This window comes from Balaenoptera acutorostrata, chromosome 2, assembly GCF_949987535.1.
Source record: "Balaenoptera acutorostrata chromosome 2, mBalAcu1.1, whole genome shotgun sequence".
NCBI lineage: Eukaryota > Metazoa > Chordata > Mammalia > Artiodactyla > Balaenopteridae > Balaenoptera > Balaenoptera acutorostrata.
In genome coordinates this window covers 125,529,965-125,557,235 of record NC_080065.1, presented here as the reverse complement: position 1 = coordinate 125,557,235, position 27,271 = coordinate 125,529,965, and the positions used below count along the sequence as shown (strand labels likewise).

Sequence of the window (27,271 nt, the reverse complement as noted above, 5' to 3'; positions counted from 1 at the left end):
TTGCCACACATACTTGCATGTTAGTCTTGCTGCCACAGGTGAGTCAGTTACACCTTCACTTCCAAGAATGCAAGGTGTTGCCCTTACTTCCGCTCTCAGAAGGCACACCTTTATTCACCTACCCCTTTACCATGCCTACAGGCCAAACTCCATAGTAAACACTGTTGATTTGATCCTCTTGCTCTTCTTGTAAGATTAGAGTAAACTAAAGACAACTGAAATAGTAAAACTTGTTTTATTTGCTCATTTGGAAGACTTGTAGAGTTTTAATAGTCCTATTGATAGATACTTGGCTTTCTGACCCTGGAGAACCAGAAGTAAAACAGTGTATATGAGGAAATGTCTTGCTTTTGTAAAATTTGTTTTCATGAGACTTCTTTATTATGTACTGTGTACATTTATTTCTCATATATGATGGAACTTAGAATAGTGTCCTATGAGGGCTATAATTTTTAGGGTTTTTTGGTTTGTTTTAGAAAGGAATCAAAGACCTCAGGGTTGTGATATTGGTAGTGGTCTTTGTGCATCCTTTTTCTGATCTCTTTTACGCAGATCCTGAATCAAATACTTGTCATGTTTAGTATACTGTTAATAGATTTATACAACACACAGTTCTCAGTTGTGGCATTGTGTGGTCTCTGAAGGACATTTTTTTTGCATCTTTATTTCCTGACTATAGCATTTCAGCCCTTCTCATAATTTCCTTGAGCGTAATTATACTGATGTTTCTACAACCCTTGTGTTGGATCTGTACAAAGCCCAGTGTCTCCTTTGAAGTTAGGAGGTGAAATTATTTATCCTGACACTACAGTACACATACTCTTAGGGCTCATCTGTGACAATTAAAATATTGGGTAGTTTTCCTTCATGAAGTTTTAGGGTCAGGTCTCAAAGAGCTATAGACTTTTTATTTTTATTTTTTTGGCTGCACCACGTGGCTTGTGGGATCTTAGTTCCCCGACTAGGGATTGAACCCAAGCCCTCAGCAGTGAGAGCTTGGAGTCCTAACCACTGGACCGCCAGGGAATTCCCTAGACTTTTTAAAGTTGGAAGATATCCTAGAGGCCACTTGATGGAGCACTCCCCTCCCCTGCCCCCAACCATTTCGGACATGTTTTTGTCATGGTTCCTACTTGAAAACATCCAGTGATTTCTAGTCATCTCATCATTTTTCCTGAACTACTCTTCTTTTGGTTTCTATGACACAGTGTCCCTCCTTTTTAGTGTTACTTGCTGGTTCTTCCTCTTCCTTTCATTCTTACTAAATGTTGACTTTTATAAGGCTAAGTCCTCTTATTCTGAGTTCCTTCTCTAGGAATTTCATTCTCATGGCTTCAAGTACTACCTATATGTAAAATTGTATCTCTAGCCCAGACTTCTTCTGTGAACTTCAGACCCAATCTGTTTTTTTTTTTTAAAATATCTTTATTGGAGTATAGTTGCTTTACAATGGTGTGTTAGTTTCTGCCCCAATCTGTTTCTCTTCTCACATCTCACTTGGATGTTTCACAGGTACATTAAACTCAGTGTGTCTAAAACTAAACTTACCATCTTTTTTTCCAAACCTGGTCCTCTTGGGAGGTATTCTTGACACCCCCCCCTCCTAACTTCTGATAAATAATGAAGGTTATGGTGAAGGACTTGGTGAAGTCCTCTTGTTGATTTTTTTCTTGAATATTTCTTGAATCTATTCTTCTCTAGCTCCATTGCCACCACTAAGATACTGTCATCTCTTTCCAAGATTATTGCAATGGCTTCCTAGTAGGTTTCTCAACATTCACATTTGTATTCTCTAACCCAGTGCTTCCCAACCCTTTTTACACCACAGCACCCAGAGGAGTATTTGCATGATTCACTGGGGTAAGTGGACAAAGGGTGCTCAAGGTGGAGGCAACTGCCCAGGGGGGCTTTGGCTGCCCTGAATGCACCCGGCCACTCTAGGGACTAAAAGGATCAATATCTTGGACACATCTATTACCCATTCATGACTGACTGGGCTTTCTGCAGGAAGCTCTGCTCTAACTCATTCTCTGTGTTGCAGCCAGAGTAATTTTTTATTTTCAATGGAAATTTGACGTTTTTGTTTCTCCCGCTTAAGACCTTGTGGCTTTTCATCATCTTTAAGATAAATACCAAATTTTTAATATGGCTTGTGACCCTGTATGATCTGACTCAGTCTCACCAGCCTCATCCTTCTATATTATCTATCCCTCCCTGCCCCACCCCGCACTTCAGTACTTCAGCCTCACTGGCTGTCATTTAGTTAGTTCCCAAACATGTCTTGCTTCATTTGACCTTTGCTCTTGCTGCTCCATTTGCCTGGAATTGCTCTTTCCCCATGCTAACCTCTCCACTTTATTAATTCCTACTCATCCTTCAGAGCTTGTTCAAAAGTGCTTCTGTGATTTCCTTGATTATACCAGGTGTTTCCTCTATTAGACACTGTGCTTTTCCCTTGGAGCCCTTATTGCAGTGGTAGTTAAATGTCTATGTGCCCTGCAACAGCGTAATCTCTGTGAATAAGTGTTTGACTTGTTCACTGCCCTAATCCCAGTGCTCTTTGGGTCTAACATATATTGAGTGCTCAATAAATGTTGGTTAAATTAATTATGTCAGTTCTTGGTACTGAGGATGAAGCTTTAATCAAGTCAGAGAAGATTCCCTACTGTTATGGAACTTACATTCAGATACAGACAATAAAGATATAAGCAAGAAAATATCATGTAGTAAAGGTGATATTTTAGAGAGTTATTGGGGAGGCCTCTCTGAAAAGGTGAAATTTCAGCTAAGATCTGAATGAAAAGCAGCAGCTAGCCACTTAAAAGTATCCAAAGGAAGAACATTCCAGGTGGAAGGCACAGATGATGCAAATGTTTTATGGTTGGAAAAAGTTTGGTGGAATTGTTTAAGCAAGTGAAAAGGGGAAGAGTCATAATAAGGTTGGAGTGGTTGGCAGGGACCAGATCATGCAGGGCCTTATTGCCCAGGTTAAGGAGTTTGGATTTTATTCGAAGTGTCATGGGAAGACTTTCAAGGGTTTTGAGCAGAAAGTAACCTGAATTACATGTTAAAATATCCATGACAAACATCCAGGCGAGGATGATGGAGGCTTGGACTAGGATGGTAGCAGTGGAGCTGGATAGAAAGAAGAGGATGGTTTCCGGATATATTTGGAAGTAAGTTAAGACTGATGGGTGGCTGCGGGGGGCTATTGGGTTCGAGGAAAAGAGAAGAATCAGGGATGGCTTCTGTTGGCTTTTGTATTTTTTTGTCTCTGTGGTTTTTAAATTGAGCAATTGGATGACTGCCATTCACTGAGATGGAGAAGACTGGGAGGGTGTGGGGTGACTATAAATCAATTGTGCTTGTTTTAGACATGTTAAGTTTGGGTTTGACAACCAGGAAAATATGTTTTATAAGCAATTTGATGTGTAAATCTGGAATTAAGGGGAGGTCTAGGTTGGAGATGTAAATTTGCAAGTCATAATGATGTTTAAAGCTATGAGACTAGATGAGGGTTTTTAAGAAGAGAGTGATGGAGAGAAGTTAAGGACAGCTTTCCAGAAAATGTCAACATTTTGAAGTTGAGCAGAGGAGGAGTAGTCAGCAAAAGAGAACTTAGAAGGGGTAGCCAGTAATGTAGGAAGAAAATAAGAGTGTGGAATCATGAAAGCTAAGAGAGGAAAGTATTTCAAGAATTGTGTTGAATGCTGTTGATGAGTAAGAACGGGTTGAGTAAGAAGAGAACAGAGAGTAACCACTGCTTTGGGCAACATAGAGATCATTGATGACCTGGACTACAGTAAGTTCAATAGGGTAGATGGGAAGCATGATTGGAGAGGTTTGAGGAGATAATGGGAGGTAAGGAAGTGGAGGCAACTACTAAACAATTGGTTCAAGAGGTTTTGCAAGAAGGGGAGGAGAGAAAGGAGGCAGTACCTACAGGGGAATGTGAGGACAAGAAAGGTGTTTTGTGTGTGTGTGTGTGTGTGTGTGTGTGTGACTTGCCTTACCAAGAAGGATCTTGCAGAGAAAGAGACGTTGAAGATTAGGAAGAAAGAAAAAGGATAACTGTGGGAGTGAAATTTTTGAGAAGGGGATGGATTCAGCACCCAAGTGGAAGGGTTGTGTTTCTGCTTCTATCAAAACACAACCCCTCTATCCATTTTAACACGAGGAAAGGAGAGAGTATATGTATAGGTGTAGGTCAGGTGGTAGATTTGGTAGTGGAAAGAGATAATTCTCATCAGATTGCTGCTATTTTCTCAGCTGGGAATGAGAGGGGAGGAGAGAGTATAGGAGATTTGAGGAGACAAGATGAAGTATGAAATAGTTGCTTTGGAGAGCAGAGAATTTTTTTAAATTAATTTATTTTTGGCTGCATTGGGCCTTTGTTGCTGCACGCTGGCTTTCTCTAGTTGTGGTGAGCGGGAGCTACTCTTCGTTGCTGTGCGTGGGCTTCTCATTGTGGTGGCTTCTCTTGTTGCGGAGCACAGGCTCTAGGCATGCGGGCTTCAGTAGTTGCGGCGCACGGGCTCTAGAATGCAGGCTCAGTAGTTGTGGCTCACAGGCTTAGTTGCTCCGTGGCATGTGGGATCTTCCCGGACCAGGGCTCGAACCTGTGTCCCCTGCATTGGCAGGCGGAGTCTTAACCACTGTGCCACCAGGGAAGCCCTGGAGAGCAGAGAATTTAATATATTAAGAAAATTTAATAGAATTTCTGGACACTGGTGAGTGCCTATTTGAGATTCATAGTTCTGAATTTAAAGTAAAACCATGCAGCACACTTAAGTGTTTTTCTCCAGCAACATTCAGCTATTTGGGTACAAACATGGAGTAGGTAGATGGTTGGGTTTAGCTTGGGTTGGTATTTTGCCAGGGAAGTGCAACAGAGGGAGAGAGGTGCAAAAGGGAGTTCACAGGGGAATAAATATAAATGATGGACTGTGGAAGCTGAGCTGGGTGGGAGGGGAGAAGGTCATGGAAGCAGAATGAATAATGAAAAACTTGTTGAGTGATGTGGTTGAAGAAGTGCTGGAGGGAGAGTTACCAGATCGAAACGACCTGGAAAAATAGGAAGTAGTGGCGGTGAAATTGAAATTCTGGAGGTGGTGCAGTTACTGGTGTTGTCAAATCTCTAGGGTATGAACGTGGGCTGGGTGGCTCAGGTGGGGTAAAGTAAAAATTGTGAGGGGAGAGAAGGTCATGGTATTGGATGGATCATCTCCATTCTTGTTGAAGTCACCTCAAGTGGTGCAGCAGTGGTGGAGAGGAAGACAGTGAGCCTCCGATGAATGAGGGGCAGTACCCAGGATATTGGTAGATTGGGAGATTGCAGCAGCGAGGAAGGGAGAAGAGGATGGTACACCATGATGCTACAAACTTCAAGAACCAGGGTTTTTGGAGGAAAAAAAGAGGAGAAATGGTTTGGCAGTAGGCTTGAATGAATGAATGGAACGATGCATGGATGGAAATTTATGCTTTCATTAGGCAACTTGCATGGAAAGTTAAAATCCCTACGTGCTAGATTCAGTTCTACCTTTTAAGGCTCCCTCTTTTTTCAGAAGAGAGGTTGCCAAACTGTAGCCTGCTGACCAGATCTGGCTCGCTTGTTTTTGTGTTTTTTAGAACACAGCTATGCCCATTTGTTTGCACGTTTTTTGTGTTGCTTTTGCAGTATAGTGGCAGAATTGAGTAGTTGTGACAGAGAGAACCCCACAAAGCCTAAAATATTTACTATCTGGCCCTTTATAGAAGAATTTTAGTGACTTCCACTTTTGAAGATTCTCAAACTTCAGTTTGCATCAGAATCACCTGGAGAGCTTGTGAAAACAGATTGCCAAGCTCCACCCCTAGAGTTTCTGATTCAGTAGGTCTGGGTTGGGGCCCAAGAACGTGCATTTCTAACAAGTTCCCCAGTGTTGCTGGTGCTGCTGGTCTGGGGACCATACTTTAAGAGCCATTGTTTTAGATACTTAAGTTAGTGATTGGGTTCCTTCTCCCCTTAATATTCTTTGAGCCAAATGTCCCTACCTACATCAGCTGTTTATCACTTGACATGATTATTGGCTTATCGTTTTAAGCTCGGTGCCTATAAATATAATGATTCTTTGGCTGAAGCCTGATCTCTGCCATATGCATTGGAACAGTTGCCTCTCCTTGCTCTTCATTTACCTGTGAGCTTGTTTTCTTTCTTTCTCAGATTGTCTGATGTACTGGTCTTTCTCTGGGACTTAAATGAAGCTTATGTGTTAGGGAGGGCAATAGTAGATAGAGATCACATAAACTTTAGGTGGACTAAAAGGCTAAACACTATCATTTGAAAGAAATAAGAATCCACCCTCTCCCCTCACCACCACCACTTGGTATACCTCTGCTATAAGGTACTTGAGTAGAGCAGAGGTTTATCTTGGGTACATTGAGCCATGTGATCATAGGTGGGATTTGGGAGTCTGACCCCATACGGTAGCAGTGTCAAAGTCTCTTTAGCAGGTAGGTAAAAGAACATCTGGGAGAAAAACCAAGGTCATTGCTCAGCTTGATCCAAGTCTTTTGTCCCTGTCTTTCAGCAGAGGAACCTCTGAAAGATGTCTTGAAAGCAGTTTCTAAAAGATGCAGAGACAGTAACCCCTTCTTAGATTTCCTTTATTCTCCTGCTCCATGCCTAAAATTGCTTTCTCATTCTTTCAGCTTGTCTCCCAGCCATATGTAGTTCAGCAATTACCTTGTAGCCTAGTTGTGTCCTTAATGGTGAAGTGGATAAACCCAGATGAGTTCACAAGTGGACGTGTGTCCTTGGATCACTTGTCTCTTATCTTCAAATTCCTGGTCATGTTTGGCCTGCCTTTCCTGCCTCTGGTGAGTGCTCCTCACCCATTCAGGCTGTTGTAGCACTTGCATTTTCAGAGCTCTGCCCATCCGTGTCTCATTTCCCTTTCTGAGTTCTCTCATTGTGCCCCTGCACTGCCTTTGTTTTTCTCTTCTTCCTCTTGTTGCCCTGCCTTCTTCACATTTTACCCTGGCCGCCAAGACATGCCTCCTCAGCCTTCAGTGAATTCTTGGCCTCTTGCTAAACTTCCCCATTATGGGCAGCTGGCCCCCTCTGGCCATTTTACAGTTCTGCAGACTGAGAGAACATGAGATTCATTGAAGCTCTTGAGTTTTTAATTTGGTGTTACCCAAATCTTCATTTTACGAGTGGGGAAATAAAAGGTGAGAGGGGAAAAGACTTTTCTATACCCTAAGATAATACAAACAGGAAAAATATTAATTTAGAGAAAGAGATAAAGTTCCTAAGAAAAGAAGAAAAGTCTATAGAGATAGTGTCACAAGATGAATTACCTCAGGAGTCTATTTGAGACATTGTGTCATGTCGGAAAAGTTCTAGGGACTTGAGCCTCTTTCCTTTGTGAGAGGATGAGAATGAAACACCAGCCCCTTAGTCTGACTCCCGGAAAGAAGAACTTCAGGCTGATGAGCAATAAGTCCAACAATGTCATTTCCCTGGCCGTGCTGAGCCCCACAGGAAATCTCAGAATTTTACGTCAGGACAAGGCCCCACAAGAATGTCGCCGCACCTAGAGCTCTGTGGTTTGATGCCAGGAGAGAATTTCCTACAGACAGGGTTCTGAGGGAGATTGCTCAGTAAGACGGAAAGGTGCTGCAGTGAGGCCAGCAAATGCCTTCCCAGGACTCCTGGTGGAAGGTGGGGGTTTCACATGCCTCCTAGAGTTTCCACAGCAATTATTATCCCCTTGTAGTGCACAGCGGCCCTGACACTGACATCACATGGAGCAGTTTCTCAAGGATTTTCTACTCCCGGACGTGGGAAATGGGGATGGTTTGTTTTATGGTTTTACAAGTTGACCTGATAATAAAGTGTAAGGGCTTTGACCCTTAGGGCCTGTTTGTGAGAGCAAGGTTTTCATGTCCCCATCAGGATCAGTGAGGTCTGAGTTTTAAACCTGTGTTTATCTAGGGGCAGAGGTTAGAGGGCAATGTCAAAAACTGAAAACCACCTTGAAGGAGAATGGTCATTTTTTGCCTTTGCTTCCTTTGATGGGTATTCCTCATTCAGGTTGGGAGGGAAAACTAAAAAGGAGTGTGTGTACAAGTAAATCAGTAAGGCATCATTTCCCACGATAAATGCACTTGTATTCAACAACTATTGAGTTCCTATTATGAACCAGCGATTCTTCTAGACGCTGGGACTGTATTAGTGAGTAGAACAAAGTCTTGCCCTCATGGACCTTTCCTTCTCATAAGGGCAGACAGACAGACAAATACCGCTTCAGGTGGCGATAGGTGCTAAGGAGGAAAATCAAGGTGAGGAGAATAGAGAGTATGGAGCTGCATATGATCAAGAAGGCCTTTCCCATAAGGTGACACTTGAGAAAGACCTGAAGGACGTGAAGGAGCAAGTAATGTAGATATCTGGGGAAGAGAGTTCCTACACAAAGAGACCCAAAGGCAAAGGACAGGCAGGAGCATAGCTGGCGGATTGGAGGAACAGCGTGGAGGCTAGTGTGGCTGGAGCTGAATGAGTGAGAGAGAGGGAGTCATGGGACGGGAGGTCAGAGTCAGCTTAGAGCAGGACTGTACGTGGCTTTTTGAAAAGGCTTTTTTGCCTTTTATTTTGAGAGAGATGGAAAGCCATTGGAAGGTTTTAAATGTTGAAAGATGACTCTGGCCACTGTGTGGAGAAGAAACTGAAGGGGGTCAAGGACAGAAGAAAGGAGACCACTTAGGAGGCTCTTCATTAAGGTCAGATTCTGGATACATTTTGAGATAGCACTGACAGGATTTGTTGTTTGATTGGATGTCAGATGTGAAAGAAAGAAGATTCAAGGATGACACTGAAGTTTTTGTCTTGAGTTGCAGCAATGGAGTTGTTATTTACAGGAATGGGGAAGAGCAGGGTCCACAGAGTTTCTGATTTGACTAGTGGTTTTAAGCTGTGGAGATTCAAGGAAGAAAAAGTTTAACTTAGTCATTGGTTCCTTAATTTTTTCCATTCTCTCTGATGGTCTCATTTGTATTTGGGTCAATTCTATGACAGTTATTTCTGGGATAAGTACAATTCCAGTATTCTAACTTTTAGGGATCCTTACCTAGGCCTCTGTGATTCAGTGTGGATAGAAGCTGTGGGTCCAAAAGAACCTTGGGATAAACTCTGTCTCTGGGAGCATCCTTCATTTCAGGTGCTATATTGGTGTCCTAAGGCTGCATAACAAGTTACCACAAACTGGGTGGTTTAAAACAACAGAAATTTATTTTTTCACAGTTCTGGAGGCTGAAAGTCCAAAATCAAGGTGTTGCAGGGCCATGCTCTCTGAAGGGTCTAGGGAAGACTCCTTCCTTTCTTCTTTCTAGCTTATAGTGGTTGTGGGCCATCCTTGGCGCCTTTCTAATCTTGCAGATGCAACCCTCCACTCTCTGCCTCTATCAACGCATGGCATTTCCCCTGTGTATCCCTTTGTTTTTACGTGGCCTTCTTAGAAGGACACTAATCATTGGATTTAGGGCCTGCCCTAATCTAGTATGACCTTATCTTAACTTGGTTACATCTGCAAAGACCCTATTTGCAAATAAGGTCACATTCACAGGCACCGGGGGTTAGGACTTCGTCATGTCTTTTTGTGAGACACAGTTCAACCCACATCATGTGCTTTGGTCTGGGTTTGACTATGAGGGTCTTCTGGGCTTAGGTATGTTTGAGGATGAGACAGGAACTATTGAAATAAAGTTAGAAAGCAGGTCTGTGCTAGAGATGCCCCATCTGTTGGGATGAAAAAAAATTTTTTTAATGTCCAGTAAGTCTATTTAAACTAAAGATTTAAAGACAGGTTCATTTTACATTATTTTTGAAACTTGAAGACTTTAGGATATGCAGTAGTAAAAAATCATGAAAAAGTAATGAAACTGGAAGTGGAAGATAGAAGGAAGAGATGTGACAGAATGAAGAATTTTAAAGCTGAGAATACAACCTGAATTTGATTGGCCAGAGGCCTGGGCAGTAGGGAGAAAAGCTCTTGCTGATGCTCCAAGTTTATGGTTTTGCTAGCTGGGGCAGCAAGTTGGCAGAGATGGAATGCAACAGGCCTGGGCTCCTAAGCACTGGCTGACTACTGCCAGGATAGAACTCCACTTGCTCCACAAGCCTTTTCCTTAGATTCCTACAGGGCTGGGACCCAAAAGGTGCCCAGAATGGTGCATGGCACTTGCTGTCTAGCTGCTGCACAACACTTAGTACATGTACATTCTTCAGTTGTGTATCAGGAGTTACTAGTACTTGCCTCTTTCTTACTCACCACAAGTTGTTTATCAAAGGAAGTTTAAGTTCCCACTCTGATATCACAGTGATAGGACTATATCAGGTTTAGCAGTGTAATTGAACAAATTTCCTCAGCCATAGAATTATCATGGTCACTATGAGTTTTTGTGGAGCTCCTGTTCTTTTGTAAGGAATTGTGTGCAAGTTGGACAGATGGGAGATGAGTAAAGAGATCGGGCTCTTTCTAGCCTTCAAGAAATTTGAAGTTAGAAGACAAATAAGAACCAGAGGTTCACATAAGAACTATGATAAAGATTTGTGGGATTAGCGGATGCAAACTATTGTATATAGGTTGGATAAACGGTGGGGTCCTGCTATGTAGCGCAGGGAACTATGTTCAGTGTCCCATGATGGACCATGGTGGAGGGGAACATGAAAGAATATATATGCGTGTAGCTGGGTCACTTTGCTGTGCAGCGGAAATTGGCACAGCATTGTGAATCAACTATACTTCAATAAAATTTTACTAAAAAATACTGTGGATGCCTCAGCATTTGGCACCTAAAGGAAACTATAAAGTCTCTAAATGTTATCATTTAAAAAATATCTGGACAGAGAGTGGGAGAAGTTAGAGGCAGGGATATGTAGAAGGGGCACCTGAGAGGTTTATTGGTGAAGGCCTCAGGTAATAGAAGCACTCCATTCCATTTTCCTGTCTCAGAGGTTGGGGATCAGTTCCCAAGCAAGGCCTGAGACCAGGCTGCTTACCTGCCCTCTGCCCCAGCCTTTCCCTGGCTTCCCCAGGTCACCTGGGCACTTCAGTAGTCAAAGTGAACCCCCAGCTGCTTGGGTGAAGAAGCGAGGAGGTGAGGGAAGGGCACTGGCTGCATCTGGGCTAGGGCTCTGCATTTCTGGCTCTAGTGTGGCTCAGTCACATGCACCCTGGGAGGGGATTATTTTGAGTATTCCCCGAAAAGGGAGACTTCATTGCATGTCTGTTAAGTGGGAATGCGGCCACAACGGTGTCCTCAGGGCAGGGACCAGTGGTGAAGCCACCATACTTCTGGGGTGACCACAGGGAAAATAATGTACACACATCATTTCCTTTGACTAATCTTTTGTTAATCCTCGTCCAGATGTGGCTCCTGAAAGTAAAGTTGTTTGTCTTAAGTTGAGATTTTAAATTTAGGACCCAGATGGGGTAGGAGGTAAACTTGCAAAAGGTCTGTTTTACTCAGTGTCACTGTCCTGGATTCCTGGCAGGCAACAGTTTCATTAGAAAAGCAGATTTCATCTTGACTCATCTGCCTTGGTGAGACGTGTGATGCAGCCTATCTATCATCTTGCTGGACAGAGCAGAGGGTATGCTGTCCATTTTGCAGCAGTGGCAGCTACAGGCGCCTGGCCTGGGCCATGGAAAACCTTGAGAGACAATCTGTTATGGGGCCAGAGCTTTGTCCTGGAATTTCCTGGCCTTTGTCTGTCTGGTATAACTTCATGTACCAAGACGCCTGTTTTTAGAGTCTACTTCCTTCTGGGGGAAGAGTGCTATTGCCATCCAGAGAGCACTCCTGCTTCCTGTACCGAGCAACCCCCTCCCTGTGCCCAGTGGTCAGGGTGGGGGAACACTCTGGGCAGGTGTGTATACTTGGCTCCCAATAGACAATAGGCTCCTGGAAGTCACTGGTCACAGAGAAGCCATAACCATTGGGCACAGAAGCTGCATCTGCCAACTTGGCACATTCCCCCTGGTCCTAACCCTTATTTCCTTCTCATATTGCAGCAGAAAAAATCCTACCTGGAGCGGAGTGTGAAGGAAGCTGAGGACAATATCCGGGAGATGCTGATGGCACGAAGGGCACAGTAGGAAGCCTCTAGGGAAGCTCTTCCTCCTGACCCCTGCCATTCCTGGCCAGGGGCCTGTATAGGGAAACTGCTTCTGCTCTGCCTGATGGACAGTTTATCTGGATGGTCTGGTAACCCTATGTTTTATGCATCACCTGGAGCCCCTTTCAGATCCCATCCCTGTATTTTTTATCCTGGCTCTGCCTGCCACCCTTCTTCCCTGGGGGTGAGTCATGAACCCCCAGGAGAGGGAAGATGGGAGCCGGGACAGATAGGAGAGCTCTTCCTGGGCCTACGACTAGTCACGCTGGTCAGACCAATAAAAGACATCTGTCCCACTCTGCTAAGTCTGCTTTTCTTGAGCTGATGGATGAGAACAGAGGATCAGAGAGGCAGAGGCTATCTCCACCTCAGCTCCTCCCTGTTCTCCTCCAGGGCCGTGGGCCTGCTCCTTCTGCATTGAAGCCTTGCCTTCTTTTTTCTGTTCCTTTAGGTAAACCCCTCAACTTCTGAGCCTCCATGTAGTATGCAGATAAGGAAAAGGAGAGCAGGGCACAGCTGAATGTAAGTGAACACAACAGTGGTGCCTCAGTGGCAGTCTGCCTAAAGATTCCTTTCCCACTTCCTCCCAAACATTGTAAAAGAAAATCTGGTAATAAACCAGCAGCACTCCGAGACGGTCTCCCTTTGGTCAGTTCATAGGGTGGACATTACAATCCTGAGGCCTCCTGGAGGCGTGGGGGCAGTGGTGTGCTGGCGCTGGCTTGTACTGGCTCGGGAGAGCCAATTATTTAATTTTCAGGAACTTTGTTGCAAGCCAGTTGTTAAACAGTAGCCATTATTAAAAATTAAGTTTGTAAATTTACCATTAAATTATATTAAAAATAAGGTTAGTAAGTATTTAGAACTTACCCCTTCCGAATTACTTTACTAAATTTGGCCATTATCTGTGTTTTTGAGGTGAACAGTCTATTGTATCTGGATGGTGGAAATACTGCATAGCAGTGCACTCCTGCCCTTGTCTTCCCAACTCCATGTTCAGGATATCACGTTGGTAGCTTGAAATCAGCTACGGTGGGACCTACCATTTACTCCACAGAAATCAGGTGATGCTACAAAATCTTGGCTTTTTGTTTGTTTTTAAAGAGAGAGAGCTGGTAGTTATTTATCAGCACCTGGCTGATTCAGAGGGAAAGTGGGCAGGTGAGGTTAGGCAAGAACCTGTCAACTGTGCCTCTCAGGGCTGGCCAGCTGAAGAAGGAAAATTAGACTTGCTGCTATGGTGGCTCAGCGCCACCCTGCGGCCAAAACTGAGATGGATGGCCTGGCTGACTAGTTTGTATTATGACAGCTCTCTTCTTTGTGTGTCAATGGACGGGGGTTGGGTTCTGGGAGGGGATAGCAGGAAGAGAAAGCCTCAGGTCTGGCCCTGAGCCCAGCTGTGGCTTCTCCTTCCAGAGCAGGCCCTGGGGCAGCCACCACAGTTACCAAGATGCCCTTTCCTAGGCTCTGGGTAAAAGCCAGTGTGGCTCCTTGGTGAGTCCATATCTCAGTGGGACTAGGGAGAGAATGCTAGCTCGGTGAGGACTCCTTGACCTGGCTGAAGGACACCTGGCCTTGGACCCTGCCTCCCTAGTAGCAGCCAGAATGAAAAGGTAGATCGGCTCCTCATCATATACTGGACAGTGGCTGAGAAACCCAGGGCTTAGATTGTATCTGGAATAACTGAGACAGTTGAGGTTTAGACAAATTTATTGAAACATACAGGGTGTCAGCAGAGAAATCATTCAGTGGTATGTTACATCATGCCACTACCTTGAATGTATAATTTTAAAATTATAAATATATATTTTGTCACTAAGCCTTTGGCCAAAAAAATGAAAGTCATTTAGCACATTTGTGAAGGACCAATAAGAAATGAATTTGAACATTAAAAAGATCAAGTCACTGAATTAAACAGCAGCAACCCCTGCTAATCTAGAATCCCACTGCATTGAAGGTAGAAGTGTCTGTGCAGAGCTAGTCATTGATTTCAGCAATCAGAAGAGATGGGGGCAGGCACACTTGTTGGCGGTGGCGGCAGAGCTGGCAGGACAGGAGAGCCGGGGTGGTCAGGTGAGCATATCCCAGAGACAGCAGCAACAGAGGGCAGTCCAGCAGGCTGTGAGGCAGGTAGATGGGCCCAGGTCATCCCTTCTTTGGTCTTCCACCACATACACTGGATGGGGAAGGGGAGAGAGGGTGAGAATGAACCGGCACAAACCCCAGGCTCTACAGGGCCAACACCTCAGACCAAGGGAGAGCTACGTACAGCAGCTGAAAGCCACTGAGCAGACTTTGTGCAGCCTTTCCACTTATGCAGTCTTGGGTGATGAATGGAGGAAGGGTGGCTCAACTACTTTCCCTCCTCCTCCTAAGGACATTCATCCCTGCAGGAGGGCAAGCACTAGGGAACCTACCCAATGGACTCACACCAAGGCAGCCAGTTAAGTAAGAAATGTCCATTGCTCTCTGGCCAGAGTTGGCTAACCCTACTTGGTTTATAAACCAGGCAGCACTCTGTCCCGAATCCTACAGGGGAACTGGGGGGCATTTCTTCAGATACAGCTAAGCCATCTCCCAAGAGCAAGAGAGTAACTAAAATCTCCTAAAAAGGGGCTTTAGGCTTTAAAAGATTAACCAAGAATCTTGGTTTTCATACCTGGCCAATGCAGAATGTGCTCCAGCCTCTAAACTTTTGCACAAAGCAATGGTAGGCAGGATGAAAACCTAGGCAAGTGGGAGGCTATGGCTGGAGCCTGGAACTCTTGCGTTTCCTCAGAATGGAGTAGGAAATCTGAGCCCTGTCAGGGCTAAGCGCTGTATTAAGAGATCTGAGTGCCAAACAAATCCCCAGATCAAGAAGGACCCCCAACCACCCTTTACTCGTGAGCTCTGGCTCACGTCAGCCTCGCTTCCCATTAGAATGTCTGACGGTTGACCTTGGCCTCGGAGGATCTGCAGCCACTTTTAAGAAAATCTCAAAACAACCATCATCAAACTCAGTAATAAGCAGTAAGGATCTTAAACTTTTTGAAAGTTCATGAATACATGAATCTTATAAATTAAACCAGTCCTTTGGCAATCATCTTTTAGTTCTATTTTTGTGTATCTATTTTTATACCTCCTCTCTTGGCAACTCTTCTCTCTGGAGCCTGGTATAGTAGCTAGAACACGCTGGGTTAGTGTGAGCTTGTCCAGGTTCTGTTGTATCAGCCGCCCTCCACAGAGACATCCCTTTCCCTTCTCTCACGGCACGGGTCTAATCTCAGCCTGTTTTCATTTGGCCCCTTCTCAACACAGACAAAGTTGTTCAGGGTCTGGGAGACAGGACCCACCACCAGGCAAGCCTAGTCAAAGAGGAGGCGACAACCCATTTATTTTTCTGAGGTCTGGTAAGGCACATGACCTGATTTAGTCTTAAGAGTAACTTTGAGATAGATGTTACCATCATTCCCATTTCACAGGTAAGGAACTCAAGACTTAAGAGAGGTCAAGTCTCTTGTTCAGCACAGGACCAGCCAGAGGCAGGATGTGAATTCAGGCCCCAACTGGGATAGCACAGGGACCAGGAGGAGCACAGGAGCGAATGGGCTCCAGGACAGTCCTCTCTCACTCCAGCCAGAGCCCACCCCACCCACTGAAGGCCTGGGCACTCCAAACTCTGGGGTCACCACAGCAGGGTGTCACCTGCCACCTGCCCAAGTTCCCAGCCTCCCCTGATCCTGCATGGGTAGTGTTGGACAGGGAAACTGAGAACACATTTGGCTGTGGACCCCCTTGAATAATCTCTTGCTGTATTCTCCTTCCACTCTGCTGCCCCTGGGACATAAAGTCCCCCTCCTCTGCCAGCTCTGGAAACAGGCTGTTTAACCCAGGCCTGAGACCCAGCCCGAGGTTGGGTTGCTATGTGCCAGGTCCTGCAGGCTCTCTTAAACTGGCGTTTACAGAGGTGCTCACGATGTGCCTGGACCTGTGCTGAGGGCCTTTCAGCACCACTTGATCTTCACAACCCTGCGGGACACCTGTCTCCTCACTGCTTCCCCTGCTCCCAGCCCTTCTTCCTCTCAAAACCACTGAACCTCAGGTAGCTTAGTCAGGGAAACAAAAATGTCCCAGTCTTGCTTCCTCTATCACCTTTCTCCGTTAGTCAAGTTTGTCCTTGCCAGGGCTTATTTCACCTGCCATACTCCACAACCTGGGGCAGTAGAGACTGAGCTGATTACTCCCAGACAGTGCTTACACAGAGGTTAGAAATAATCAGTCTGGCTACAAAACAGAGGACTTCAAGCCAGAGGGCTGCATCAACCTTGATAGGGGTAGTTAGTGCTGTACATACCTTAGAAACCCGAGTCACTTATTTCCTGGAGCACCGAGTCTTCCAAAGCCCTTATGACTTTTTTCCTTGCATTAGCTGAGGACAGAACCTATGCTTCCAGACTGTTGAGAAGATGGGAGTGGAAGAGTGCGTGTGTAGGAGGGTAGGTGCAGAGGTAGGAGTGACTTGTGTTTTCCTTGCTTTTCTTTCCATCACCAAAAGCAGGGATGATTGGCCCAGGAGGAAGGCCTCACGGTTCCTCACAGCACCCGCGGTGGGACCCAGAAATTGCATATCTTACAACTGTATCTGCCTAGATGCCCTGCTTACCTGCAGAGTCTGAGGTACTGCACCTTTAGAGGGTGCCTGCTGCACTGAGCTGCAGGCCTAGTCTGCCCCAGGACACCACCCCGCCCTGGGGCTTCTGCTCCTCACACCTTCTAATCTGCCACCCAGTGGGTGAATCTGCCTGAGAGCTCCCATACTGCCCTGGCTGAGCCATTAGGATGCAGCCCATGCTACCTGAGTCCTGGGCCATGACAGCCTCCCTGGGTACTTGAAGCCAGGGGACTGTGTACACCACAGCTTTTCTGGTGGTACTGGTTACCCAGTAGGAGCTGGGGCAGAGATGATTCTAATACAGGTGTTTCCACACCCAGGCCACATGGGCCTTCCTGGCAACTGGCCTATACTGGCAAGCTGGGCATAAAAAGGGGGGGGCAGGACCATGGTTATGTAAGATGTTAATCATTAAGGGAAGATGGATCAAGAGTATACAGAAATGGTACTACCTGACTTTTCTGTAAATCTAGTATTACTCCAAAATAAAAATTTTTTTTTTCTTTTAAAGGAGGAAAAAATCGAGAGGGATCAGAAGTGCAATGGGTGGAGTTGGGAGCAGTCAGTGCCCAGTGGGGAGCAGAGGGTCTGGTGTCTGCAGAGGCTACTCACATTGAGTGCCTACTTAGGGATTAAGTGCCCCCTTGTGGCCAGCCTGGGGACAGGCTGGGCTCCAGCTCCTCCTGATGCAGGCAGGGCTTTACAGATTGGCTCACACACATATCAGCCAAAAGGCTAACCATCCCATTTCCTACCTAGTGTCTCAGGAGCCAAGACCACCCTATTCAACCAGTGCTGGGAGCCTGTGCCCTGGTCCCAGGCAAGGGACTGAAGGGACTCTGCATTTCCAGAAAACTGGTTGAGTTGGAGATCAGGTCCAGGGGTTCCTTCACCAGCTTGTCTTTCTTGCCTCACACAGTCCTTTGGTACCAACCTTCAATGTTCTCAGCCCCAGCCCAGGGGTGGGGCCTGCAGAGGGCCAGGTACTCAGAGCTTTGCCATGTGAATGCAAGTGCAAAGGTGGTGGTGGTGGTGAAGGGGGTTGGGGGAATGTGCAGGGAGGGGTGTATGAGCATATAGATGTAACTCAGATGCCCAGACTAGGTCATAAAGACCCAGGTAAGTCTTGGGTGCAGAACCTGTGGGGAGCTGAGCAGATTCTGGAAGAGGCTCCCCATCTGCCTTCTTGCCTCTCTGCTGGAAGCAGAGAAGACAGATGCAAGATGCTTGGAGGCATGCATCCCCCTGTGCCCAACTGCCCACCAAGCCCTGGGGTCTTCTCCAGGGCCACCAGCCACACCAACCAGCAGTCCCAAATTCTAGGACAACCATATTGTACAACCCCAGGGGGGCCATTCACATGGGCTACTGGTTCTGGGCAGGCAGTGGGCAAGTGGGGCTCCAGACCACACAGGGACCTGGGCAGGAATGTGAGCAGAGGCTTACTCTGCTAAAGGCTCCAGTTCCTCAGTCAGCCCCATCCTGGAATCTGAAACCTTTTCTTGCTCAGCTCAGACATTTTAAATGATTAATCAAGGGCTTTGAAGTGGTAATTGAGCCTTATTAGGCCATTCTTACTTGTCTCTGCATCTGTGCACAGTCCCAACCCAGAGAGCTAGTAAGGAGAAGCAAACAAAAAGACTGGGGCTTCCCAGAGAGTTCTGACGTCTGGGGCCTTCTTGCTCCGGGAGCTAATTAAGGAAGCTATACCTTGGCCTCTTGTGACCAAGACCAGTGATGGGCACCCAAGCTGCTTCTCTACTAAGACTACCACAGCCAGAGCACCTCCCCAGAAGTGCCCCCAGTGGAGATGACAGCTTTGCCAGAGGCAGGAGGCCTGTAGTCACCCCACCTTCTAAACCAGCATCCAAACCAACAGAAGAAGGCCAGCCTTCCAGGAGGTATCAGAGGATGCCGAACAGCCCTCCTACTGCTCGGACCAGAGGTAGAAGAGGGGGAAAAATCTTTCCACATCTTAAGAATAAGTAAAATCTCAGGACAGCCATAGGATGGTTCCTGCCCCTTCCATGCAGGGGCAGAGAGGAGAACACACAGCTCGCTGAGGATGCACTTCAGCTTTCCTTGGGTGTGCCCGTGCAGTGGGATCATTCATTACTCAGGCACAAGGGGGTTGCACTGGTGAGAAAAGGTGCCCTAAAGGCAGTGCCACTGTGCCACCTGCTCTGAAGGCCATGAGCACCAGGTAAATATACAGAGGGGGGACAGTGAGGGGGTGACGGTTGGCCGGGAATAGTAGAGGCAATCAAGGGCGTGTAGTTTTCACTGGAGTCTAGAGGTTAAGAGCAGGAGAGGTGAGGAATATCTTCCACTTTCCTGTTCCTCCACAGGTAGAGGAGGGATACGGGGCTGGCAGCACTGGCACAGCCTTGGCCCAGGCTCTGCGACAGCAGCTGCCTTTGCCTGCTCAGTTCGGGACCTTCCCCAGGCCACCTGGGCCTCACTGCCCTCACTACCACCTCCTCCTGCAGCTTCAGCCATGTCTCCCAAGTCTCTGTCCCTCTCCCTGCTTCCGTGTCCCAAGATACCCACTGTGAGGCAGAACAGTCAGGGAGCTGGCCAGCCAATTCATTCACCCATCCATGTATCTACTGCCTGCCACCCGACTGAGCAATCATTCAGCCCACCGTCACTGTCCAGACACAATGCCAAGTGTTGTTGTGGATTGGTCTGGAAAGGGTGAGAGTTTGCTGACCTCTGTGTGGGTCACTGTTCCGAGATCTCCAGAAGTACAGCTACCGCCATCCTCTGAGGAGGCAGCTGCTGGACAAAACCAAGCGGCCATCTTGGCCAAAGCCCAGCCTTTTCAGGGGTTGTTGAGGGTCTAGGGAACCCTGGCCTATCGCACCCAGAGCATCCAGAGGAGAGTGGGCCCAAGCCTCTCCCTTCCCAGGCTCAGTCTCAGGCCAGCTTGTACCTTAGCCCTCTCCAACCCAATCAGTTTTATGAACAGTGGACCTGATAGTAAAATTGTTTCATAAACAACAAAAACAGTTAAGTGCGTTTGGACATGTCATACCCGTCTGGTAAGTATGACTGGACTGCCACCACCTCCTGTGGCCCTATCCTTGGGCTAGACCTGCTGGGGCCACTGGAACAGAGTTGGTTGTAGATGCTGGGACAATTGAGAACATCCTAGATGCTAGAACTGCAAATGAAACTGCCTTGGAGATCATGTGGCCAGTCATTTTTTGGTAAGAAAAGAATGCTGAGCCCAAAGAAGGGAGGTGGTAACTGAGGTCGCATAGTGAATTAAAGGTATGTCCTGACCTATCACCCAGCCCTCTTGCCTCCTGGCCCAGTGCTCTCTGCACATCAAGATCAGGCTCACTAGTAAGTCAGAAAGAGAAAAATAGCGTATGCTAACACATATATATGGAATCTAAAAGAAAAAAAAAATGGTTCTGAAGAACCTAGGGGCAGGACAGGAATAAAGACGCAGACGTAGAGAGTGGACTTGAGGACACGGGGAGGGGGAAGGGTAAGCTGGGACGAAGTGAGAGAGATGCACTGACTTACGTACACTACCAAATGTAAAATAGATAGCTAGTGGGAAGCAGCCACATAGCACAGGGACATCAGCTCCGTGTGACCACCTAGAGGGGTTGGGATAGGGAGGGAGATGCAAGAGGAAGGGGATATGGGCATATAAGTATAGGTATAGCTGATTTCACTTTGTTATACTGCAGAAACTAACACACCATTGTAAAGCAATTATACTCCAATAAAGATGTTTAAAAAATAAAGATTAGGCTCACTTCAAATCAGCAGCCTGGCTGCAAGTGACCTGAAATGTGGATGTGTGTGGACAGGTGAAAGGCCTCGCCTCTGTTGCCTGGTTCTCCCTTAAAATCCACTGTCTCTGTGGGAGAGCAAGATCCAGTCCTCACCCTACTCCACAGTGTGTCCGAAAGAGAGGGCAGAATGGACCTGGTCCAGCAGTCAACTGGGAGACAGAGTGAATTTCAGGGTCCCTCCTGGCAACCACCCGGTGGGTGTGTTGGCCCAGAACAAGGCACCTCCTGGGGGTGGGGTGTAGCTGGACCGTTCCCCTCAAGAAATCTACTTCAGACTTTCCTTGGGCACCCCACCACTTGAATTGCTAAGGACAAGAGCTATGTACATGGGCTCTGGAGGGGCACTGCCCAAGCGACGGTCACAGCTTCCCCATGCCCCAGCCTTCACACTTGTGAAGCGGTGGGCGGAAGTAGTGGCTAAGAGCCTATGTTTTGTGACAAAAACATAAGAATGTAAAGTGCTTGGCCCAGGGCCTGGCATGGAGTGAAGGAGGGAAGACTTAATGGGAACCACAATGTGATGACATCCTACAGAAAAAAAATCACCAGAAATCTGTTTTCTTATTCTGAGTCTGTGTGCGGGGAGGGGCTCCTCCAACCAATCCATATTCGGATTGGTATTCATATGTGTGGCGCCAACTCATCACAGGATGACAGAAGCAGAGGAACTGGCAGTCCACATGAAGCACAGCTGCTCAGAAATGGGAAAGGAGACAACCCAGGGGAGAAGCAAGGGGCTGTGTGTGTGTGTACTGGGGGCTAGGAAGGCGGAATACAAACAACTTTAGCTGTTGAGGCCCCTCAAGAGAATAGGGTGAAATATTTGGAAACATCCCATTTTCTTAGGTAAGGGAGTAAAGAAACCCTCACACATACACACGTGAGCATTTGCTTGGACGTGATGAGTCTATGGCTAGCATTAAGACAATGCAGACACTAAGGCCAGTAGAAGAACATAATATGAAAGAGAACAGTCAGCAAGGGATGTACACATTAAAAAGACTTAAAACTGAAGAAGTAGGGTGTTTCTCCTTACACCTTAAAATTAAAGCCAGTCAAATGTGATCAGTTCACAACTCAAAACCTCGAAAATTCCAGCAGGACGGGTGGCCTTGTTCATTGAATCTCAGGAAAAGGACTAAATTCTCTGGGGATAAAAGAGTGTCTTTTGAGAAACAGTTCCCTCCAATGTGTTTTTTAGTCTAGGAAATGTGCAGAAATGGGGTAAAGGAGCTGATAGCGTTTTCTGTCCACTGTCACAAAACATTAAAGTGAAAGGACCATCCTCCCACCTCCCAAATGGAGATGCCGCAGAAGGCAAGAAGGTTGCTGAGGAGCTTGAACAGGGCGTGTGACAGCGCACGAGTGCTGCCTCTTCGTCACGCGGAACTCAATGCAATGCTGGAAGTTGCCAGTTTGGTTGCGCGTGGCTGGAGATCCAGCAGTGCTTGGTACTTTCCAGTAAAGGCCATGCTGTTTCTACAAGCGGGAGACTGGAACTCACTCACCCCACTTACATAACACAAAAAATAAAGGCTTGCTTTTTTACCCTGTACTGACAGAAGAGGTCAAGACCAGGGCCTGCAGACCTGAGCTGAGAGGTCCTGGCTCTATTCTGCCATAGCTGGGTGACTTCGGGTTAAGTCACTTGACTTCTTAGAGCCCGCCCCTGTGTCCTCCTCCATAGGAAGGAAAGACAGTTTTGGAAGCTACTGCCTTAGATGACATGGGAAAATGGGATGAGGACAAAGGTGAATATCATTATTAAGATGGGACAAAAAAAAATCTCAATTTACAAACAGCCAAGTTTCACCATGGGGTGAGATCATATAGTACATTTCAAACGTTATCTTTCATAATTTGATAGACATTCCACTGTTAATGTTCATAGAACTAAAGACCTAAGAGGTGCCAGGCATTCCAGTGCAGCCTCTACAACCGTGTTTGCTGGCCCAGCAGCACGCACAGAACTTGGTCTTGACCACACAGCCACAGGGAGCGGCTCAGGCCCAGGAGCGGGCAGGGCCAGCACATCCACAGAAATGCCACAGGCTGACACGAGGGCCCAGCAGCTTGGGGGTGGGGTGCTCTATCCAGATGAGCTTACACAACGAAAAACTTAGATAATTTTAGGTTTTGTGGGGTTTTTTGGTAAATCTGAGGAGATAACCAAGAACTGCTGCTTCCGCTGATGAGAGAAGAAAGTAAGTGACCAAAAGGGAAACTCAAATGGTTGGCTAGGGTGACGGCAGAAGACTCAGCAAGTAATCTCATATACCCTGAGGCGAAGAGACAGAACAGCCGGTGTTAGTTTGGAGAATAGAAAGCAGTTTTTCTTTTATCCTTAAGTCAGCCAAGAGACTGGGGAGGGGACTGAAGAACAATGATGGGAGGACACAAGGTGAGGACGTGTGCAGCGCTCCCTCAGCACCCGCTCTTCCTCTCCAAGTCTGCCTGTGCCATTGCCTCAGACCACAGGAACCATGGGTGTGAGCTGGGGAAGGTCAAACAGATGAGCATGGGAAGCCCTGATGTCATGGGTAGTGTTACTACAGCAGAAAGGAGGAAGCAGTTCATTATCTCATGACATATCATGAATATACTTCTAATGTGTCTGTCTGTTTGAGAAATAAATACGAGTAAGGCTGTTATGCCAGACAGAAGAAATTAAGGAAAATCTAGAGAAAAAATGAGATCATGCACAGTACAGGACAGTTCTATGACCCTGTGGCAGAGGTGTAAATAGCCCGAGGCAGGGAGATTCCTCTAATGACTGGCAAGTCTTGCTCTACCTGCTCAGGAGGGAGACAGATGGAGACCAAGGTTGTGAATGATGGTGGCTGACCTGCCCTAGAGCATGACCTGGCCCACAAGCCCCTCAACATAATGGTCATCCTTTCATGGCTGTTCCTGCCCAATTCGATGTAGACATACCTCATTACCGCCAAACTTCAAAAGACACCAATGTAATCAATCATAAGCTGGAATAATCACAACACAGCAAATGAGGGAGCAGGCTGCCTTGCTTCTTCAGAGGTTACGGCACATAAGAGGGAGCAAGTCATGCCATCTAAATACCCACCAGGCCTTCTAATCATAATCCCAGCAGTATTTTTTGTAGATAAGCTGATTCTGAAATTTATGGAAAGGCAAGAGAACTAGAATAACAAATAATTTTGAAGAAGAATAAAGTTGGAGGACTCATACTACCTTATTTTAAGGTTAATATAAAGCTACAATAGTCAAGACGGTTATGGTATTGGTGAAGGAACTGACAGATCAAAGGAGCGGAATAGAGAGGACGGTAATAAACCCACATAAACATGGCCAACTGACGTTTGACAAACGTGCAAAAGCAATTCTATGGAGAAATGATAGTCTTTTCAAACAAACGTTGAAAAAATTGGCACACAAAAACCCAAAAACCTCAACCATTTTAAGCCTCACATTTTATGTAAAAAGTTACCCAAAATGGATCATAGATCTAAATGTAAAACACAAAACTGTAAAGCTTTCAGAAGAAGACATGGAAGAGAATCTTCATGACCTGGAATTAGGCAAAGAGTTCTGAGACCTAACAACAAAAGCATGATAATTTGGACTTAATCAAAATTTAAAACTTTTGCTCCACAGAAGAATCTGTTAAGGAGATGAAAAGACAAGCTACAGACGGGGAGACAATATATGCAAATAATATCCAACACAGGCCTTTATCTAGAACATATAAAGACTCTCAAAACTCCACAATAAGAAAACAACTCAACTTATAAGTGGGTAAAAGACTCGAACAGACACTTCACCAAATAGGATAGTATAAGAAGGGCAAATACGTACACGACAACATCGTTAGCCATTTTAAAAATGCAAATTAAAACTACAAGGATTAAAATGTAGATAATGGGGCTTCCCTGGTGGTGCAGTGGTTGAGAATCTGCCTGCCAATGCAGGGGACATGGGTTCGAGCCCTGGTCTGGGAAGATCCCACATGCCAGAGAGCAACTAGGCCCGTGAGCCACAACTACTGAGCCTGCGCGTCTGGAGCCTGTGCTCTGCAACAAGAGAGGCCGCGATAGTGAGAGGCCCGCGCACCGTGATGAAGAGTGGCCCCCGCTTGCCACAACTAGAGGAAGCCCTTGCATAGAAACGAAGACCCAACACAGCCAAAAAAAAAAAAAAAAATGTAGATAATGGAAAATTAAATTACATTTGAGGGCAGCTTGAGTATGATATGTAATTTCAAAATAAATACAATCCTTGTTTAATTAAGAAAAAAAACCTACAAGGAGATACCACTCCACACCTATCAGAATGGCTAAAATTAAAATCAGTGACAATATGTGCTGGCAAGGATACAGAGCAACTGGAACCCTCATTCATTGCTGATGGGGATGCATAATGGTACAGCCACTCTGAAAAACAGTAGCAGTTTCTTAAAGTTAATATACACTTAATCATTTAAGCCAGAAATTTCACTCCTTAGAGAAATGAAAACTTACGTTCAAAAACCTGTACATAAATTTATAATCACCAAAAAGTGAAAACAACCCAAATGTCCTTCAACAGGTGAATGAATAAACTGTTACCTCCACACAATGGAATACTACTCAGCAATAAAGTACCCCCCAGATCTTCAGAAAATACACCAGCAGTTACACTCTGATAATTCTGCTTATAAGGCAGTATCCCAGAGGCAAAACCCATCCAGCCTAAATCTCCCTTGGCCAAATGTACTGGAAAATCCAGAACGACCTAAGGCTTTCAGATGCATTCCTCAGGTCCCTGGGATTCTATAAAAAGGTAGGGGATGGCCCGTCCTTGCCTCAACTGCAATTCCGTAGTATCTATTCCACACTGGAGTTGCATGGAGAGTTTCTTATAGAACAATTTATATTAGAAAAATCTGAAAACTATCAGAAAGGCTGAAATGGTGGTCATGACGGATCTATACTTGCTGCTGTTCAGAAGGGCCTCCTTAGCAAGGACGGTCACATGCTTGATAATCTATGTGCTGGACCCTCCAACAGCCACCCCAGGGGACACAGTCTGCTTGAGGAGCAGTGTCTTCTCTGCCCAGGCTCAAAGCTGAGTGACAATAACCTGACTCCCTTACTTGGTGTCTGATCCTTCTGGAACTTGTTTTTTTTGCATGGTTCTCTCCAGTTTAGCAGAGGCTTTGAGCCTTCATGGTGCCCAGCTGGTTCTTTGCACTCTGAGCTTGTCTCTTCCACGCCTACACAAATGCCTGCCTTCCTCCAATCCTGTATTCTGGTCCTAGCAATCCTGTCTTTCCCTCTGTTGGTGTCCTTCACAGAATAGGAACTGGAGGGAAGTCCACCCCTCAGTGACAATAGTGTGGCTAAGTCCAATGCACATTTTTGAGTTCTGACCTCCCAGCAATATTTGATGCTACTGATCACTCCCTTAATACAAATTCTTCTACTTTCAGGACATCCCATTCTCCTGGTTTTCCATCTTTGACTTCTTTGCAGGTTCATCATCTACAGGTCCAAGTCAGTTTTCCTTAAAGCTCAGCCCTACACTGCCACCTTCTCTTTTCCCTCCACATTTCTACCTAATGTGATCTCATTCACTCCCACAGTTCTAGTTACTACCAATATGCCACTGCCTTCCACATTTAAATCTCCAGCCCAACCTCTCCTCCAAGCTCCAGGTGTATATACAACTGCTTACCTGACATCTCTACTTGAATGTCTCATAAACACCTCAATCTAACCCAACACATTCAGAGCCCAACATGATTTTCTTCCTCCTGAGCAAATATACTCCTTTACTTTGTTTCCAACCTCCACAAACACCACCACTAGGCATCTAGTTCCAGTCAGAATCTCAGGAGTATCCCCACTCCCCGTTTCTTCAATCCCCATATCCAATCCATCTACAAGTCCTGTGATTTTACTTCCAAATTTCTCAAGTACGTTCATGTCTTTCCATCATCACCATGTGAACTTGTGCCTCAAACCATTCTCTACATGGAAGCCAAAGGGGGCTCTTAAAAATGCAAATGTGATCATGTCATCCCTTTGCTTAAAATCCTTCAATGGCTTCCCACTGCTCACAGGACAAAAACCAAAATCCCTAAGTGGGGCTGTGAGCCCCCCATCTTGCTCCTGCCTGCTCTTCATCTGTTCCCAACATCCCATTGTTCTTTGCCACACCAGTTTCCTCTTCTAGTTTCTCAAATGAGGCATGTTCTCTCCTGCCATTGGGCCTATGCACCTGCTTTTCCTACAATTGTTTTGCCTATTAACAGCTATTCGTCTTTCAGCACCCTTCCAGACTGTGCAGACTGTCCCCTTTTCATATGTTTTCATAGCAATACATATCTTCTTTTCATAGGAAAGCAGAATGTCAATAATACCTGTGGGATTATTTAATGTCTTGTTCCCTCCCTAGAGTGTAAGCCCCATGGTGGCAGGGATGGGGTCTGTTCTCTGTGGTCCATCGCCTACCACACTGGAGATATTCAGCAGCTACTGAATGTCGGTCGGAGGGTGATTCCCTGGGAGTACACTTGGGGCAGATTGAAGAACTGCTCCTCCCACAGTTTAAAGTGTCCCAAGGCAATGTTGTGATAAAACTGGGTTAAAAATCTAATCTGTGACCCCACTGGAATGAAGAAAT

At 46.0% G+C, this 27,271-nt stretch overlaps 1 protein-coding gene and 1 non-coding gene across 2 annotated transcripts in view; one reads left to right on the top strand and one right to left on the bottom strand.

Moving 5' to 3' along the window:
• Nucleotides 1-12,461, top strand: part of PFDN1 (prefoldin subunit 1) — a 61,711-nt gene extending 49,250 nt beyond the window's left edge. Inside the window, exon 4 of the mRNA XM_007194081.2 lies at nucleotides 12,057-12,461. Within this exon, the coding sequence (XP_007194143.1) occupies nucleotides 12,057-12,140 (84 nt within the window). The 3' untranslated portion in view covers nucleotides 12,141-12,461. The remainder of the gene's footprint in view (nucleotides 1-12,056) is intronic.
• A 1,391-nt stretch (nucleotides 12,462-13,852) lies between these two features.
• The window catches only part of LOC102997755 (uncharacterized), a 69,772-nt gene continuing 56,353 nt past the window's right edge, over nucleotides 13,853-27,271 (bottom strand). The window contains exon 3 of the transcript XR_009007095.1: nucleotides 13,853-14,336. This is a non-coding gene — a transcript (uncharacterized LOC102997755). The remainder of the gene's footprint in view (nucleotides 14,337-27,271) is intronic.